General features: G+C 39.7%; 1 protein-coding gene across 1 annotated transcript in view; it reads right to left on the bottom strand.

The window, feature by feature from the left end:
• Window positions 1-3,179: 3,179 nt before the first annotated feature.
• Window positions 3,180-18,525, bottom strand: part of SPARCL1 (SPARC like 1) — a 53,914-nt gene continuing 38,568 nt past the window's right edge. The window contains exons 8-11 of the mRNA XM_067737013.1: window positions 17,518-17,654; window positions 15,210-15,358; window positions 14,222-14,370; window positions 3,180-3,640 (exon numbers count right to left, since the gene is read on the bottom strand). Coding sequence (XP_067593114.1) covers window positions 3,612-3,640; window positions 14,222-14,370; window positions 15,210-15,358; window positions 17,518-17,654 — 464 coding nt within the window. The 3' untranslated portion in view covers window positions 3,180-3,611. The remainder of the gene's footprint in view (window positions 3,641-14,221; window positions 14,371-15,209; window positions 15,359-17,517; window positions 17,655-18,525) is intronic.

The raw sequence follows: 18,525 nt of genomic DNA, 5'->3' as shown, positions 1-18,525 counted from the left end.
CTCTTCTGTGAAATGAAAAGATAAAGGTAACACTTTCTAGCCCAGAAATACGATGTCTCTAGAATGGAAATGGAGTGGGAAACTGAGGAACAGTACTCACAGGGATGGGCAGAGCAGTGGCAGTTATCAAAAGGCCAGCAAGGATAAGAAATTTCATTCTGAAGGAAGAGTCTGGAATTGAAGGGTTAGGAGATCATTTTTAGTTTTTTCTAAGTCTTATTCCCGTTATTAATAGACTGTTTAGTTAGAGGTGTTGAATAGTGGTCAGACTAAATTCTGTCTCTAGATCCAGGTTTTGTAAACCTACATCAGTGCCTTAAAAACAGTGTTTAAGGACTTCCCTCGTGGTCCAGTGGTTAAGACTCTGCGCTCCCAATGCATGGGGCCCGGGGTTTGATCCCTGGTCAGGGAACTAGATCCCACATGCATGCCGCAACTAAGAGTTCCCATGCCGCAACTAAAGATCCTGCATGCTGCAACGAAGATCCCATGTGCCACAACTACAGAAAAATAAAAAAGATCCCACATGCTACCATGAAGATCCCTCATGCAGCAACGAAAATCCCGTGTGCCACAACTAAGACCCAGCGCAGCCAAATAAATTAAAAAATGAATAAATAAATAAATAGTTTTTTAAAAAACAGCTGTCTTTAGACAAGACATGCATTCTGTGGCTCATAACATTGCATATACTTACTACTCTTCCTTGTGATCTCACAGTTCATCCTGTACTGTTTGGTCCCTGAAGTTATTTGAACTTGTGATCTCTACCCACAAATCTTCAAACACCAATGTCGTATCATACTTAGGATCAGAGATATAACACCACTGGCTCAAGTGAGATTTCTTATGTAATATACAAATAAATCCACCTTGAACTTCTACCCCCCATGAGATCTACCAGGTCTTCACATGGTCTGGATGCTGTTACTGACAAGTGCAAGTTTTCAAGAAGGAAATGATATAGGAAAAATCTTGAAAGGCATAATGGATTGGTAGAGCATAAACGCAATATGAATAAATTCAATGAAGCAAATCAATGTGATCTTTACTGGCCAGCTGATTCTGAAAGCAAAGCTTTATATGGCCTTAAATTACATTTAATTCAAATTAACTTACCTTAGGAGTTTCAAACTAAATCACTGTACTCTGGAATTGAATATTGGAAGAAAAATCAACTTCATCATATTCCTATTAAGACCTGTCCCCATCATCTGTAGAAAGTCATATCCCTTTATGTCACTCTTCAACTATTTTATACATATGTATTTGAAATTCAACTCTGATTTATCTTCACGCTATTTCATTTTGCCTGAAATTAGGCAGCTTATCTCCCTTTCCCTTTTTCATGTTTCTTATTTGTATTTTTTTCCTTCTGGATTCAAACCCTTGGCTTTATTTCTTCCTTTGATAAGTGGACCTATTCATTAAATTATCCAAAACAATCCTTTTACCTAGTGCGATAGAATCAGTCCAAATTATACTGTGTCTTTTCAATTACCTTTACTTCAAATGGTCCTTGGGCAACAAATTCAAAGAGCAGCGTGATCTAGAATCTCTATGCCCATCTCGTATTTAAGCGATATTACTAATGTCTTTGTGCTCATGGGTAATATGAGTCACAGAATTTGAAGCAAAATTGAATAATTGGTTTTAGACTAGGAACACCAACTTCTAAAGTATTTCAGTTACACAGAGATAGGCTTAAAGACCGATTACTGAGAAATAACTTCATCTCCTTGGTTGGGATTAATGTCTTTACCGCAAACAACTCACAATTAAAAATTATGACCACTAAGAATATTAAAGTGCTTTTACAATATATCATCCAGCGCAGCTATACATGTGGAAGCCTTAACTAATAGAAAAATTTAAGGTTCTAAAACTTTCTATTATTAAATAATATTTTTATTTCAAAATGAAATTTATTTTCAAATAAAACATTTTTAGTGAATAGGTAGTGTCCTCAGCATTAAAATCACTTTTCACTATTCCAAAACACTTAAAGTATTTAAAACATTAAACATAGTAATTTAGGTCTAATTAATGCCTCCAAATTTAATTTCACTATTCCGAACAAATGTACAATTAGAAACGTGGTTTCGAATTAGTTGAGGACCTCCCATGACATTTCTTTGCAGGTACACGTAAAAACATTCTGAATTTTGGAATAATTCCTAAAATTATTTCTGTAGTTGGAAGAAATTATAAATAATGCTTAATTAGATTTTAATTAATCAAATTGAACTTAATTATTTGGACATGATCTGGTGTGATGTGGTCTGGTTAAGAACAAGTGACTCACTGAGCTAAGAAAAGACAATACAGTATGAAAGATAAAATACAATTTTGAAATTAATCAGAGATTATTCTGATAAAAAACAAACTCTTCCATAAGTGTCCTTCAGATAAAATTCCTGGGGGCATATTCTTTAAGTGACTTATCACAGATAAGCCTCTCAACAACAACAAAGTTTTGATTAGTTGAAAGAAAATAAAGACAATTGCACTGATATATTCCATTTCAGATAGGAAAATATGTGGGGACTTCCCTGGCAGTCCAGTGGTTTAGGACTCTGCACTTCTGCTGCAGGGGGCAAGGGTTCAATCCCTGGTTGGGGAACTAAGATCCCACATGCAGTGTGGTGGTGTTGCCAAAAAAAAAAGTGACCAAAGAAAGACACAAATTTTCTCTTATGACACTGTCTTGCTATCAAGTTATTCTAGTACTATTCACCTCTGACTACCTTGGACATCAAGACACTTCAGGGCTCTCCACTGTCTGTTATCTTTACATTCCCTTTATTTTGAGGACATGAAATGTGTAGAGATTTTGCTGGGCCTCCCTTTCCCCAGACACACATGCACGTCTGCACAAAAGCTAAAATTAGTTGCATCAAGCAGTGCACAATCACCCATATTTTAAATTGAATTTGGTGAAAAGCACTTGAATTCTTTTTTTTTTTCTGTTTAAACTTAAATTATGACAAAAACCATTCATGAGCAGCTACCATTTAACAACTGAATATTTGTTTCCCATAAAAAACAGCTCCCCAACCACTCATACTTTTTTTTTTAAGCAGTAGGGTCTAGAAAGCATGATTATAGTTTGATATGAAGTATGAGCCCTGGGTTGGTCTTTCACATATAATTGTTCAAGTAAATGACTGGAAATAAACTTGAGTAAACATTTGGATTTTTATTAGGATATTAAGATACTGAAAATAACACACATCAACAACAAAGAGGCTTATTTCACTTTTTTGAAGTGCACATGGTATTATGGACAAAATGAATTATTATTTTTTTCGAGTTTTATAATCTTTAAGTATCTCATAAACGGATGCAGAGAGTGATGAGTTAAACTCCTGTTCACAAACAGTATACAATATTTTGTGTATATTGACTTTACTTAATTTTAAAGTTTTATTTCCAAAGTTAATGTTAAATGCCTGGTGCATATACTGTTATCAAGCAGTTACTCTCATTGTCGTCTCAGACATGCAAGCATTTTGCTAAATATAAATCTACAAGTATCACACTGCATATACTTCAGAAGTGGTCAGAACAAAGGAGGAGGCTGGGTAGTTTGAGTTCTTTCAAATCTTAATTCAAAACAGGAGATTTTCATCTATGTCTTCTGTAAAAAACAAAAACAAAACATACTTTTAGAAAGTAGCCAGAGCAGTAATATAAACAATGTTAGACTAGGGGATCAGAGAACCCATCAATAAGGGGGTACGATGGTGGTTCTCAATCCTGGTAGGGCGTCAACATCACCTGTGAAGCTTTAAGAACTATATATCCTTGGGCCTCACTCCTGCCCCACCCCGAATCAGCATCCCCATGGGTGGGCCAATGGCATGTATACATTTAGAAAGCTCTGCAGGTAGTTCTGATGTAGGGTTGAGAACCACTGATAGAGGAGGTTGAGGGGAAACCAGGCAAGTGCCAATCTATACTAATCTGTAAGGGTTGCTAAAATATAACCAAAATAAATAGAAGTATAGTGCCAGTTATATCAAATTTCCAATCAAGTAATTGTAAAAGAACTTGTTGCCACACTAATGGAAGAAGACAGCATCCTCTGGGGGATATAAGACCATTCCTTAGCATAGTGGCCCACCCTTACTCAATAATTCTTGAACAGATACCTAAAGCAGATTAATCTGAAGCATACTACCCCGTCTGGGACACCAAGTAGTTTTCCTGCCCAGTGTAAGTTTTCCTCTTGCCCCAAGAGAGGGACAGATTACAGACTTTTGCTGTATTTCTTGTGAGCACTGGCTTCACTTGTAAAGTAGGGATAATAGTCTTCTTACTTATAAATTTACTCATATTTGCACTCATACGTTTTGTCTTCTTTTTTTATATTAAATTAAATTGATTTATTTTTATACGGCAGGTTCTTATTAGTTAATCTACTTTATACGTATTAGTGTATATTTGTCAATCCTAATCTCCCAATTCATCCCACCACACCACCAACACCCCCTGCTTTCCCCCCTTGGTGTCCACACGTTTGCTCTCTACATCTGTGTCTCTATTTCTGCCTTGTAAACCGGTTCATCTGTACCATTTTTCTAGATTCCACGTATATGCATTAATATACAATATTTGTGTTTCTCTTTCTGACTTACTTCACTCTGTATGACAGTCTCTGGGTCCATCCACATCTCTACAAATGACCCAATTTCGTTCCTTTTTATGGCTGGGTAATATTCCATTGTATACATGTACCACATGTTTATCCATTCATCTGTCGATGGGTATTCAGGTTGCTTCCATGTCCTGGCTATTGTAAATAGTGCTGCAATGAACATTGGGGTGCATGTGTCTGTTTGAATTATGGTTTTCTCAGGGTATATGCCCAGTAGTGGGATTGCTGGATCACATGGTAATTCTATTTTTAGTTTTTTAAGGGAACTCCATACTGTTCTCCATAGTGGCTGTATCAATTTACGTTCCCACCAACAGTGCAAGAGGATTCCCTTTTCTCCACACCCTCTCCAGCATTTGTTGTTTGTAGATTTTCTGATGACGCCCATGCTAACCAGCGTGAGGTGATACCTCATTGTAGTTTTGATTTGCATTTCTCTAATAATTAGTGATGTTAAGCAGCTTTTCATGTGCCTCTTGGCCATCTATATGTCTTCTTTGGAGAAATGTCTGTTTAGGTCTTCTGCCCATTTTTTGATTCGTTTGTTTATTTTTTTGATATGAGCTTCATGAGCTCAATATCCACTTCTTTCCATTACTCTAGGAGGTGGGCCAAAAAAGATCTTGCTGTGATATATGTCAAAGAGTGTTCTTCCTGTGTTTTCCTCTAAGAGTTTCATAGTGTCCAGTCTTACATTTAGGTCTTTAATCAATTTCGAGTTTATTTTTGTGTATGGTGTTAGGGAATGTTCTACTTTCATTCTTTTACATGTGGCTGTCCAGTTTTGCCAGCACCACTTATTGAAGAGACTGTCTTTTCTCCATTGTATATCCTTGCCTCCTTTGTCATAGATTAGTTGACCATAGGTGCATGGGTTTATCTCTGGGCTTTCTATCCTGTTCCGTTGATCTATATCTCTGTTTTTGGGCCAGTAACATATTGTCTTGATTACTGTAGCTTTGTAGTATAGTCTGAAGTCAGTGAGTCTGATTCCTCCAGCTCCGTTTTTTTCCCCTCAAGATTGCTTTTGTGTCTCCATACAAATTAAAAAATTTTTTGTTCTAGTTCTGTAAAAAACGCCATTGGTAATTTGATAGGGATTTCATTCAATCTGTAGAATGCTTTGGGTAGAATAGTCATTTTCACAATATTGATCCTTCCAGTCCAAGAACATGCTATATCTCTCCATCTGTTTGTGTCATCTTTGATTTCTTTCATCAGTGTCTTATAGTTTTCGGAGTACAGGTATTTTACCTCCTTAGGTAGGTTTATTCCTAGGTATTTTGTTCTTTTTGTTGCAATGGTGACTGGGATTGTTTCCTTAAATTCTCTTTCTGATCTTTTATTGGTAGTGTATAAGAATGCAATGAAGAACCTTACCAAATTCATCGATCAGCTCCAGTAGTTTTCTGGTGGCATCTTTAGGATTTTCTATGTATAGTATCACGTCATCTGCAAACAGTGACAGTTTTACATCTTCTTTTCCAATTTGGATTCCTTTTATTTCTTTTTCTTCTCTGATTGCCATGGCTAGGACATCCAAAACTATGTTGAATAACAGTGGCGAGAGTGAACATCCTTGTCTTGTTCTTGATCTTAGAGGAAATGCTTTCGGTTTTTCACCATTGAGAATGACGTTTGCTGTGGGTTTGTCATATATGGCTTTTATTATGTTGAGGTAGGTTCCCTCAATGCCCACTTTCTGGAGAGTTCTTATCATAAATGGGTGTTGAATTTTGTCAACAGTTTTTTTTCTGCATCTATTGAGATGATCATATGGTTTTTATTCTTCAATTGGTTAATATGGTTTTTCACATTGATTGATTTGTGTACATTGAAGAATCCTTGCATCCCTGGGATAAATCCTCCTTGATCATGGTGTATGAATCTTTTAATGTGCTGTTGGATTCCGTTTGCTAGTATTTTGTTGAGGATTTTTGCATCTATATTCATCAGTGATATTGGTTTGTAATTTTCTTTTTTTGTAGTATCTTTGTCTGGTTTTAATATCAGGATGATGGTGGCCTTGTACAACGAGTTTGGGAGCATTCCTTCCTCTGCAGTTGTTTGGAAGAGTTTGAGAAGGATGGGTGTTAGCTCTTCTCTAAATGTTTGATAGAATTCACCTGTGAAGTCATCTGGTCTTGGACTTTTGTTTGTTGGAAGATTTTTAATCACAGTTTCAATTTCATTACTTGTGATTGGTCTGTTCATGTTTTCTATTTCTTCCTGGTTCAGTATTGGAAGGTTATACCTTTCTAAGAATTTGTCCATTTCTTCCAGATTATCCATTTTAGTAGCATAGAGTTGCCTGTAGTAGTCTGTTATGATGCTTTGTATTTCTGCAGTGTCTGTTGTAACTTCTCCTTTTTCATTTCTAATTTCATTGATTTGAGTCCTCTCTCTCTTTTTCTTGATAAGTCTGGCTAAAGGTTTATCAATTTTGTTTATCTTCTCAAAGAATCATCTTTTAGTTTTATTGATCTTTGCTATTGTTTTCTTTGTTTCTATTTCATTTATTTCTGCTCTAATCCTTATGATTTCTTTCCTTCTACTAACTTGTTTTTTCTTGTTTTGTTCTTCTTTCTCTAATTGCTTTAGGTGTAAGGTTAGATTGTTTATTTGAGATTTTTCTTGTTTCTTGAGGTAGGTTTGTATTGCTATAAACTTCCCTCTTAGAACTGCGTTTGCTGCATCCCAAAAGTTTTGGATCATCGTGTTTTTGTTGTCATTCGTCTCTAGGTATTTTTTGATTTCCTCTTTGATTTCTTCAGTTATCTCTTGGTTATTTAGTAATGTATTGTTTAACCTCCATGTGTTTGTGTTTTTTACGTTTTTTTCCCTGTAATTGATTTCTAATCTCATAGTGTTGTGGTCAGAAAAGATGCTTGATATGATTTCAATTTTCTTAAATTTACTGAGACTTGATTTGTAACCCAAGATGTGACCTATCCTGGAGAATGTTCCACGTACACTTGAGAAGGAAGTGTTATCTGCTGTTTTCGGATGGAATCTCCTATAAATATCAATTAAATCTATCTGGTCTATTGTGTCATTTAAAGCTTCTGTTTCCTTATTTATTTTTGTTTTGGATGATCTGACCATTGGTGAACGTGGGGTGTTAAAGTCCCCTACTACTATTGTGCTACTGTCGATTTCCCCTTTTATGGCTGTTAGCATTTGCCTTATGTATTGAGGTGCTCCTATCTTGCATGCATAAATATTTACAATTGTTTTATCTTCTTCTTGGATTGACCCCTTGATCATTACATAGTGCCCTTCTTTGTCTCTTGTAATAGTCTTTATTTTAAAGTTTAATTTTTCTGAAATGAGAATTGCTACTCCAGCTTTCTTTTGATTTCCATTTGCATGGAATATCTTTTTCCATCCCCTCACTTTCTGTCTGTACTTGTCCCTAGGTGTGAAGTGGGTCTCTTGTAGACAGCATATATATGGGTCTTGCTTTCGTATCCATCAGCCAGTCTATGTCTTTTTTTTGGAGCATTTAATCCATTTACATTTAAGCTAATTATTGATATGTATGTTCCTATTACCATTTTCTTAATTGTTTTGGCTTTGCTATTGTAGGTCTTTTCCTTCTCTTGTGTTTCCTGCCTAGAGAAGTTCCTTTAGCATTTGTTGTAGAGCTGGTCTGGTGGTGCTGAATTCTCTTAGCTTTTGGTTGTCTGTAAAGTTTTGATTTTTCCATCGAATCTGAATGAGATCCTTGCCGGCTAGAGTAATCTTGGTTGTAGGTTTTTCCCTTTCATCACTGTGAATATATTGTGCCACTCCCTTCTGGCTTGTAGAGTTTCTGCTGAGAAATCAGTTATTAACCTTATGTACATTCTCTTGTATGTTGTTTGTCATTTTTCCCTTGTTGCTTTTAATAATTTTTCTTTGTCTTTAATTTTTGTCAGTTCGATTGCTATGTGTCTTGGCATGTTTCTCCTTGAATTTATCCTGTATGGGACTCTCTGCACTTCCTGGACTTGGGTGGCTATTTCCTTTCCCATGTTAGGGAAGTTTTCAACTATAATCTCTTCAAATATTTTCTCGGGTCCCCTCTCTCTCTCTCTCTCTCTCTCTCTCTCTCTCTCTCTCTCGTCTCCTTCTGGGACCCCTATAATGCAAATGCTGGTGTGTTTAATGTTGTCCCAGAGGTCTCTTAGGCTGTCTTCATTTCTTTCTGTTCTTTTTTCTTTATTCTGTTCCATTGCAGTGAATTCCACCATTCTGTCTTCCAGGTCACTTATCCATTGTTCTGCCTCAGTTATTCTGCTATTGATTCCTTCTAGTGTATTTTTCATTTCAGTTATTATATTGTTCATCTCCGTTGGTTTGTTCTTTAATTTTTCTAGGTGTCTATTCTTTAATTCTTCTAGGTCTTTGTTAAACATTTCTTTCATCTTCTTGATCTTTGCCTCCATTCTTTTTCCGAGGTCCTGGATCATCTTTACTATCATTATTCTGAATTCTTTTTCTGGAAGGTTGCCTATCTCCAGTTCATTTAGTTGTTTTTCTGGGGTTTTATCTTGTTTATTCATCTGGTACATAGCCCTCTGCCTTTTCACCTTGTCTATCTTTCTGTGAATGTGGTATTCATTCCACAGGCTGCAGGATTGTAGTTCTTGCTTCTGCTGTCTACCCTCTGGTGGATGAGGCTACCTAAGAGGCTTGTGCAGGCTTCCTGATGGGAGGGACTGGTGGTAGGTAGAGCTGGGTGTTGCTCTGGTGGGCAGAGCTCAGAAAAACTTTAATCCGCTTGTCTGCTGATGGGTGGGGATGAGTTCCCTCCTTGTTGGTTGTTTGGCCTGAGGTGACCCCTGCACTGGAGGCTACAGGCCCTTTGGTGGGGCTAATAGCAGACTCTGGGAGGGCTCACGCCTAGGAGTACTTCCCAGAACTTCTGCTGCCAGTGTCCTTGTCCCTGTGGTGACCCACCGCTGCCCCCCGCCTCTGCAGAAGACCCTCCAACACTAGCAGGTAGGTCTGGTTCAGTCTCCTCTGGGGTCACTGCTCCTTCCCCTGGGTCCCAATGTGCACACTACTTTGTGTGTGCCCTCCAAGAGTGGAGTCTCTGTTTCCCCCACACCTGTTGAAGTCCTGCAATCAAATCCCACTAGCCTTCAAAGTCTGATTCTCTGGGAATTCCTCCTCCTGTCGCTGGACCCCCAGGTTGGGAAGCCTGACATGGGGCTCAGCACCTTCACTCCAGTGGGTGGACTTCTGTGGTATAATTGTTCTCCAGTTTGAGTCACGCACCCAGCAGTTATGGGATTTGATTTTATCATGATTGTGCCCCTGCTGCTGTCTCATTGCAGCTTCTCCTTTGTCTGTGGATGTGGTGTATATTTTTTGGTGGGTTCCAGTGCCTTCCTGTCGATGATTGTTCAGCAGTTAGTTGTGATTCCAGTGCTCTTGCATGAGCGAGTGAGGGCACGTCCTTCTACTCCGCCATCTTGCTGTCTTCTTTCTGTTCAGATGAGAGATGTCCCTCCTGTTGACTTGGAGGCTAATCCTCTGCCTGTGCTCAGGATCTCTTCTGATCTCAGAATTCTCCCCTATTTTCCTCTTTTTTTCTTATATCCTCAATCTTTCCTTTTTTTTTTTTTTTAACGGGCCCTTCCTATTAATGTTTAAATATGCTGCATATCCAGCCTTAAGAACAGTGCCTGGTACTATGTAGACCACCAGTAAAGACTTGTTGAAGGAATGAATGCATGAATAAATGATAAGAGCTCAAGCCTCTTATATTCTCAAAAATGCTTCCCTCAACTCTATATCCCTCTCTAGCTCATTCCTGCTTTCAAACCTTCACTCTTTAGCCTTTCTTATCTCCTCTTCTTTCTTATGTGTCTTGCTTCCATCTCTACCTTTCCACAAAAACTGCTCTTCCAAGGCCATCCAGGGTATCCTTATTTCTACGTCCAATGAATATTCTCAGTCTTTTACCTTACTTGACATCTCAGCAGCATTTAGCACTGTGATCTCTTCCTCCTCTTTGAAACACCTCCTTAGATATGGCACTATCCTCTTTTTTTTTTTTTTTCCTGCATTACGCGGGCCTCTCACTGTTGTGGCCTCTCCCGTTGCCGGAGCACAGGCTCCGGATGCGCAGGCTCAGCGGCCATGGCTCACGGGCCCAGCCGCTCTGCGGCATGTGGGATCTTCCCGGACCGGGCCACGAACGCGCGTCCCCTGCATCGGCAGGCGGACTCTCAACCACTGCGCCACCAGGGAAGCCCCCTATCCTCTTTCCTTTTTTCTTTCAGGAGACTTTTCATTCTGCTTCATGTACTCCTTCTTCCTCCTGTATCCATCATCTAGATGTTGTTCCTTGGTATTCAACCCCAAACCCTTTTCCATGTAACTCAGCACATTTTCCTAAGAAAATTAATTTCCTTCCCTGGTATCAATTATTTTCTGTATGCTCACAGTCCCCACATATGTATTTCAATTCCTAAATTCTGTCTTGAAAAGCAGGCCCATATATTCAACTATCTTTTTTTTCATTTTTATTTTCTTGGCAGTGCTGCACAGCCTGTGGGCTCTTAGCTCCCTGACCAGGGGTCAAACCCCCGCCACTTGCATTGCAAGTGCAGAATCTTAACCACTGGACCCCCAGGGAAGTCCCTCAACTATCAGCTGTACGTTGTCACCCAGCGACTTCAAAATTTAATGTGTCCCAGATGGAATTTATCTTTTCCCCCCAAACCTGCTTCTGTTCTTGTGTTTTCTGTCTCAGTGGAAGGTACCTCTCCTCACCCTGCCTGGCCTGTGCCAGGAACCTAGGCATTGTACTTCTCTTCCTCTCAACCTAACTGCCTGCTTCCTGCCTCCACGTATTTCCTATGAAACACTGTCTTATTATTTCTGCATACTGTACATCTTGAATATGTTTATATTCTCAACTATATCTTGAATATATTGATATTTTAAAATATATTGGAATATGTTTACTTTTCTTTTTCCCTACTATAACTGCCCTAATTCAGGTTCTCATCAACTTTTGCCTGGGTTCACCACAACAGTTCTCTGGCTTATCCACAGTGTAACCAAAAGAATCTTTCTTAAGTACAAATCCAGTGAAATCACTCCCTTGTTAAAAACCCTTTTGGCATCCTCCAGTACTCTGAGGATAATGTCTTTAACTGGCTTAGTAGGACCTGCATGATGTGACTTATTTCCTCTGTTCGTCTAGCTTGAAAGGTTTTCCTAAAGATTAATGTGGATATATGTTAATCCACAGTATGTCATAGGCACTAAATAAATAAGACTCCTTCACCTCGTAATTGAATCCCATTTTTACACACAAGGAGAATGAGACTTGCTGAGGATGAGTGGCATGCCCTAATTTTCATAGCTAGTTAATAACAGAGCTGGAATATTTGAGCACATCTAGTTCAGAGCAAAGGAGGTTAAAATTCAGGACAACACTGGCTACAATTTATCTTGTCCTGTGGATTTCTCCGTCCTGAGGGAATACATTTGTATGCTTACAGATAGACATTTTTTTTCTCTCCCTAGCTGAATCCCAAAGCAGTAACTTGTTTCCATGTCCTGACTGAATATTTAATATCTGCTTTGCTGGCTTATTGTGTGATAATTGTTTCCCTTCTTCAAAATGTAATCATGGCCAAACCACAGTGAACAAACAAGAACGTTAGGAGCTTTGCGAGTCACAGAATTTAAGCCCTTCCTGCTTCTCCCAGACAACCCCCCAGCACAGGGCCTGAGTAGGCTCATATGCTGAAGAGCTGCCAGAAATTTTGAAAGGAACAGTGAAGTGCAACTGGTTTCCTTAAATGGCCTCTCTTTAAATTTGCCTTTGGATCACTCCTTTAAAATCATGTGCCATATAAAAGGGCATACATAAATATGTCCTGTCCCAGCTAAGTTTTTTTCTTGATAATGGTGGAGGGGGGGGGTCGGGGCAGCTGTCCTTGGGTACATTTTATCTTTTCAACATGGGAATTGGAAAAAACATTGTTAGCTATTTTTAGGGATGTATATGAATTTGTAAGTACTGTGCTTATAGAATAGGTGTTAGAAAGGAAATTGGCATTATTTGCATGAGACTGGGTCTTAATTGCCTGTTAATTTCCTATTGATGTTAATAGGATGTAAACAGTATGGGGTCCGACAGTCTCCACTCTGGCCCCCAATGATCCCCATCTCCTGTGGTCTCCCCCCACATTGTAGCAGGGTTAGACTGTGTGACAAACAGAATATGGCAGAAATATGTCACTTCTGAGATTAGTCCTACAGGGAACTGCGGCTTCTGTCTTGGACTCTCTCTTTCTATCTCTGTCTCTGATCACTTGCTCTGGAGGAAACCAGACACCATGTTATGAGAAGCACCATGCAAAGGACCACATGGTTAGGAAATGAAGCCTCCTACCAATAGCCATGTAAGTGAGCTTAGAGCAGATCCTAAGGCAGATCCATCCAGGTGAGGTCCTCCCAGATTCCTAATCCTCAGAAACGTTGAGAGAGATTTTAAGCTTCTAATCTTTAAGGTAATTTCTTGTGCAGAAATGGACAACTAATACACAGAACTAGGTGCTTACAAAAAGATTCATTCTTTGCTCATTGCAGTTGTACTTATTTCACAGAATAACACTGTAGAGGAAAAGGACCTTTTCTGCTTATCTATTTATCAGTAAATAACTAAATCCTCATATTCCAACTCTTTCTTTCCAATTTCAAGCCATCATACATATGCATAAAGAATATTTTTAGAGTGAAGTTCACACAAGTTACCTCTTTTGGGGAAACTCTGACCTTTGATGAACTTACGTTTCTTTATTTCTTGGCTGCATAGTAATCCTACGTATACATATGTCGTGAACACATGGGTAAAACCTCTGCTTTAGAGATTTGATGTTCATTGTTGATTTACATTCTGTGAGCAGTTTTGATTGCTCATTGTTTGAACACCTTTCATATCTTGATTATTAAAAAACAGCCTTGCTCATAAAAATCAACTGTAACTTAGGAAAAGAAAAGGAAGTACATTAAGACATAACCTAGCAAAACAAATGTCTAAATTTAAATTCCTCCGCTGCAGGGGAATTCCTTTTGGATTAAAGGAATAACACCTGGGCACAACAGGTGACAATCTTTAGTGTGTTGGTAATCAATTCTAAGATTCTTCTGGCATCTCCCATTTTCAGGATCAAGCTTGCTGTTTTACTCTTCACATGTGATTTTTTTAAAGTTTGGCCCAATACTCAGGTTAAGGAAGGATATAAAGTCCTTCCTTCCTTCCGTAGAAAGGTAGCCTTCGGAGATTTGGTGCAGCTCTCTGGATTCACATCACTTTCTTAGGCTTAGCCAATTTCTGAGACCTCAGTGCAGTTACCCCTTAAATATTTACCCTTGCTACACTTTGAAACAGAGATCATAAAGGGAGTAAGAAATAACCTTGCAGTCTGCCACCTTGTGGTCTCTAGGTTTCAATTTGAACACACAGCAGGACCTGTCTATGAGGGCTGCAGGCTTAGGGCTTATCTGGAGAAGAGGACACCCCCCTCCCTGGGCTGATGATGAATTTACCTTCTTTAATTTCAAAGCAGTGACCCCACTCCTCCAGGGTGATGTGCTTATCCTTGTTGGGGTCACACTCTTCAAAGAAGCGCGTTATGCAGTGTTCCAGGGGCACCAGAGATGCCCGCAAAGGAGCGAGCTCAGAGTGGGTCAAGACCCTGCAATGAGATAAATGGCAGCCAATTAACTGGGTTACTAACTTGTGTATGAAGAGCCAACTCTTACGACCACCAAGGGCATTTTTCTTCCCCAAGGCTGCTGAGGACGGCAAATAAGGCGTGCGTTCATGAAGAGCTACAAATGAAATAAATAATCTGTGGGTAAGACAGACAGCTTTTGGGATGTCAGTTCATAAGGTTTCCTTCTTCCCTAGGAACTCTCGTCCCTCCACCCTAAATTTATAGGGCTGCATCCCAACAATCATGTTTATACAACCTGGCTCTTACCACTGGCCGTACCGGATCATTCCAGACGTAGGTGCTTAATCCAACTGGGGCCAATCAGATTAGCTTCAGAATTTAGGATCAAGAATGAGGAAGAGTGGAAAGAGCCTCTCGGGAGGCTGAACCCTAACATGGAAACTTGGGAGCTTGTGGAATTGTGGCCATATTCTGTTATGGTCAAAGCAGCACTTTTCTTTTTTTCTTAAATTTTTTGGATGTGGACCATTTTTAAAGTCTTTATTGAATTTGTTACAATATTGCTTCTGTTGTATGTTTTGGTTTTATGGCCGCGAGGCATGTGGGATCTTAGCTCCCTGCCCAGGGATCAAACCCACACCCCCTGCATTGGAAGGCGAAATTTTAAGCACTGGACGGCCAGGGAAGTCCCTCAAAGCAGCTTTGTGTTTAGACTCATAACCGTATTTGCTTGACATTTCTGTGTTCTAAAATGGAACTCGGAAGTTTCGTAAATCTGTTTAGAATTCTTGGGTACAGATAACTAGACATTGTATCAGGGAGATGACCTAGTTAACGGGAAGGTGGAAAGTGTTTACCTGTCCCTAGGATGTTGATCCAGCTCACTGAACTGCCAGTGTACCGGATACACATACATGTGGTAGTTTTTCTTAAAGTCTCTTAAGAGAAGGTCAAGCGAGTGGTCCCCAGCCAGGAGTCTCTTTTCATCCAGGTAAATTTTCTTGACCTGAGATTAGGAAGGGAGATGATCATTAGAGAATCAGACAAGTGTAATGGAATTATCACTTGCTAAACTTTACTTGAAGAGTATTCCTCACATGACAGAGGAAAACAAACCCAGAATGTTATTTGAGAACAAATTACATGCCTTCTAATCAACACTACAGCTTTCTGCATAGAATAACAGCTAACATTTAAAAAACCCTGGGGTTTTCAGAAGAAATTTAAGACTTTGTTTGATCTTTTAACCAAGTGATGTTCCTCATATTTCTTAAAACTATGAAAAGGTTTTAATGAAAAGGGCTGAACGGACCTAGACAAAATTGTTCATTTGTTGGTGAAAAGTTCTGTTCTTCCCCACTGGCATACTCCATTCTTTTTTTTTTATTATTATTAATTAATTAAACTTATTTTTGGCTGCATCAGGTCTTAGTTGAGGCACGTGGGCTCTTCGTTGTGGTACGCAGGCTTCTCTCTAGCTGTGGCGTGGGCTCTGCAGCTGTGGCGTGCCAGTTCCAGGGTGCATGGGCTCTGTAGTTTGCGGCACTCGGGCTCTAGTTGAGGCGTGTGAGCTCAGTAGTTGTGGCGCGCGGGCTTAGTTGCACCGTGGCATGTGGGATCTTAGTTCCCTGACCGGGGATCAAACCTGCGTCCCCTGCATTGGAAGACGGATTCGGTTCTTTACCCCTGGACCACCGGGGAAGTCCTGGCATACTCCATTCTTAATCCTTTATGTATTTCCATCCAGTGCCTGCTGCGGCTCAGGTCAGCCCTGGCATGATGCTGCTTGACACCCCTATTGAAATTTCCCTGTTTTGTATCTAATGCTCTCAAGGCTGTCTGTGGCAATGTGTTGTTAAAGAGAGAGGATAGAAATTATTTAGGGGCAATGCATATAAAACTACCGGCTTGTGACGTTACCAATTAGTGCACTGAGTAACTGAAAGCAATCAGAACAGAACTTCTACTTGTTCTCATGAACACATCTACCAATTTCCCTCCTTGTCACCATGCGTGAAATTCCTTCGCTCCTCATCTACTAAGCCCAGCCGCTCACTTGTGCTCAGAAGCTCACCCCTTCTCATCTACTCAAGAATACCCTGTGGCAGTTGGGCACCCTTCCTTCTTTACTGGATTATTTCCAGAGGCATACAAACATCCTCTGTCACCTCCCGCTGGTAGATACGACCCTTGAACTCACATTCCTGTCCACCTGCCACCCATTTCACTTTTCCCCTTTACAGCAAAGTGTCTTCTCTACTTGCTGCTTTTACATCATTCCTCCTATTCTCTTTCGAACCCTATCCATTCAGGCTTTTCTCTTGCAAAAACAACTCCTGTCATGGTCAACTATGACTGTCATGTGCCAAATCAGGGGCCAACTCTCAGTCCCCATCTTAACAACCTGTAAACAGCATTTGACACAGTTAATGCACACCCTCCTACATGTTTTATTTTTTTCTTTATAGCATGTTTCATGCCACCTGACATAACATATTTGCATAAATGTTTATTTTCATGTATTTATACATTTGCATGTATGTTCATACTTGCATACATGTATATATAAGTATATATCATCTCTTTGCCTAGAATGTAGGCTCATGAAGGCAGAGATTTTTGTTTGGTCCCTTGCTGTATTTCCAGCATGTAAATCAATTCCAGGTACCTGGTATACACTCAATAACTATCTGATGAATGAATTTTCCCTGGGAACTTCTAGGATTAATATTCTGCACTTTTTAATCTTAATATATTACTGACATTGTTAATAATGGATTTCCCTTATATCATAAATCTATGTCTGGCCTATAAAGGCAAAAAACATGTTTAGATTTAAATAATATGCCTGGGCCTGAACATATAAATGCTGAACTGAGGTTCATTTTGGTCAACAGAGTTTGCTCTAGGAATGAGTTCAAGAGCTCTTACTCAGGCCCCTGCCCTGCCTGTACAAATCGGGTGGTTTGGCTGTGTCCCAAGCTTTGAGGCGTGAATAATGACCACTACTATTCTGTTAATCCATGGGTGTTAACTAGGTGGGGTTTCTGATATGCAGAGGAAGGGCTGATATACCCCTCCCCCTCCACCCCGCCCCGTCCCCTGACGCTTTTTTCCTCAAGCTCTGTAGACAGACGCTTAGGTAGCTGGCCGTGGATAACTTACTTTATTTCTCTGCTTCTCATTTAGATATCCAGCGTGCTCAGGGTTAGGTTCATAAAGCTGCATGAGGATATTCTTGAGCCAGTCTCTCATCCTTAGAGGAAACTGGTTCACTTCAAAGTCCGTACAAGCAGGAATAGCTGTTCCAGGCAGAAAGTAAATTGATTTTAATTTGGGGGTCTTACTCCGGTCCCAAGGAAAGTCCTCATAACAGGATGCTTGACAACTTCCGGTGACTGACAGCATCCTCACTGCCCCTCCATCACAACAGTGGTCCTTAACCCTGGCACCATAGCAGAATTGCCAGGAGTGTTTTAAAAACATACCAGATGCCAGCTTCCTTTCAAAGAAATCCTGATTTGATTGATCTGGGTGGAGCCTGGGCATCAGGGTGTTTTAAAAGGCTCCAGAAGCAATTGTGATGTGCAGCCAGGGCTGAGAACCACTACTCTAGAATCAGAGAGTTGGAATTCAGAGGTGGAGGTCACAAGAGCTATTTATTAGGAGAAAAGGCAGCAGTTAGCTTATACTGTGGAAATAATGTTAAATCTCAGTGGCTTAAAGGAACAAACATATTTTTCAGGTTTATTGAAATATAACTGACATACCACACTGTAAGTTTAAGGTGTGCAGCATAATGACTTGACATCCATATATTGTGTAATGATTACCACAGTAATCATTAGTTTAGTTAAACATTTGTAACCTCATATAGTTAACTTGAGTTTTTTATTTCCTTGTGGTGAGAACTGTCAGGATCTACTCTCTTAGCAACTTTCAAATATACCATATACAGCAGTGTTGACTAGTATGTCGTACATCACATCACACGTTTATCTCTCCATCCTGCTGCATGTCCCCTGTAAGTTGGCAGGAGAGCTCTGCTCCTCTGTCTCTCTGGGGCTCAGGATGGGGGAGACACCGCCATTCAGCATCATCTCAACACGAGGTGAAGACGGCATGGAGAGCCATACACAGCTCTTAAATGCTCTGTCCAGAGCTCCCATGGAT

Source organism: Pseudorca crassidens, chromosome 4, assembly GCF_039906515.1.
Source record: "Pseudorca crassidens isolate mPseCra1 chromosome 4, mPseCra1.hap1, whole genome shotgun sequence".
NCBI classification, from domain to species: domain Eukaryota; kingdom Metazoa; phylum Chordata; class Mammalia; order Artiodactyla; family Delphinidae; genus Pseudorca; species Pseudorca crassidens.
The sequence above is the reverse complement of the archived record's forward strand: the minus strand, read 5'-3'. Positions and strand labels throughout refer to the sequence as shown.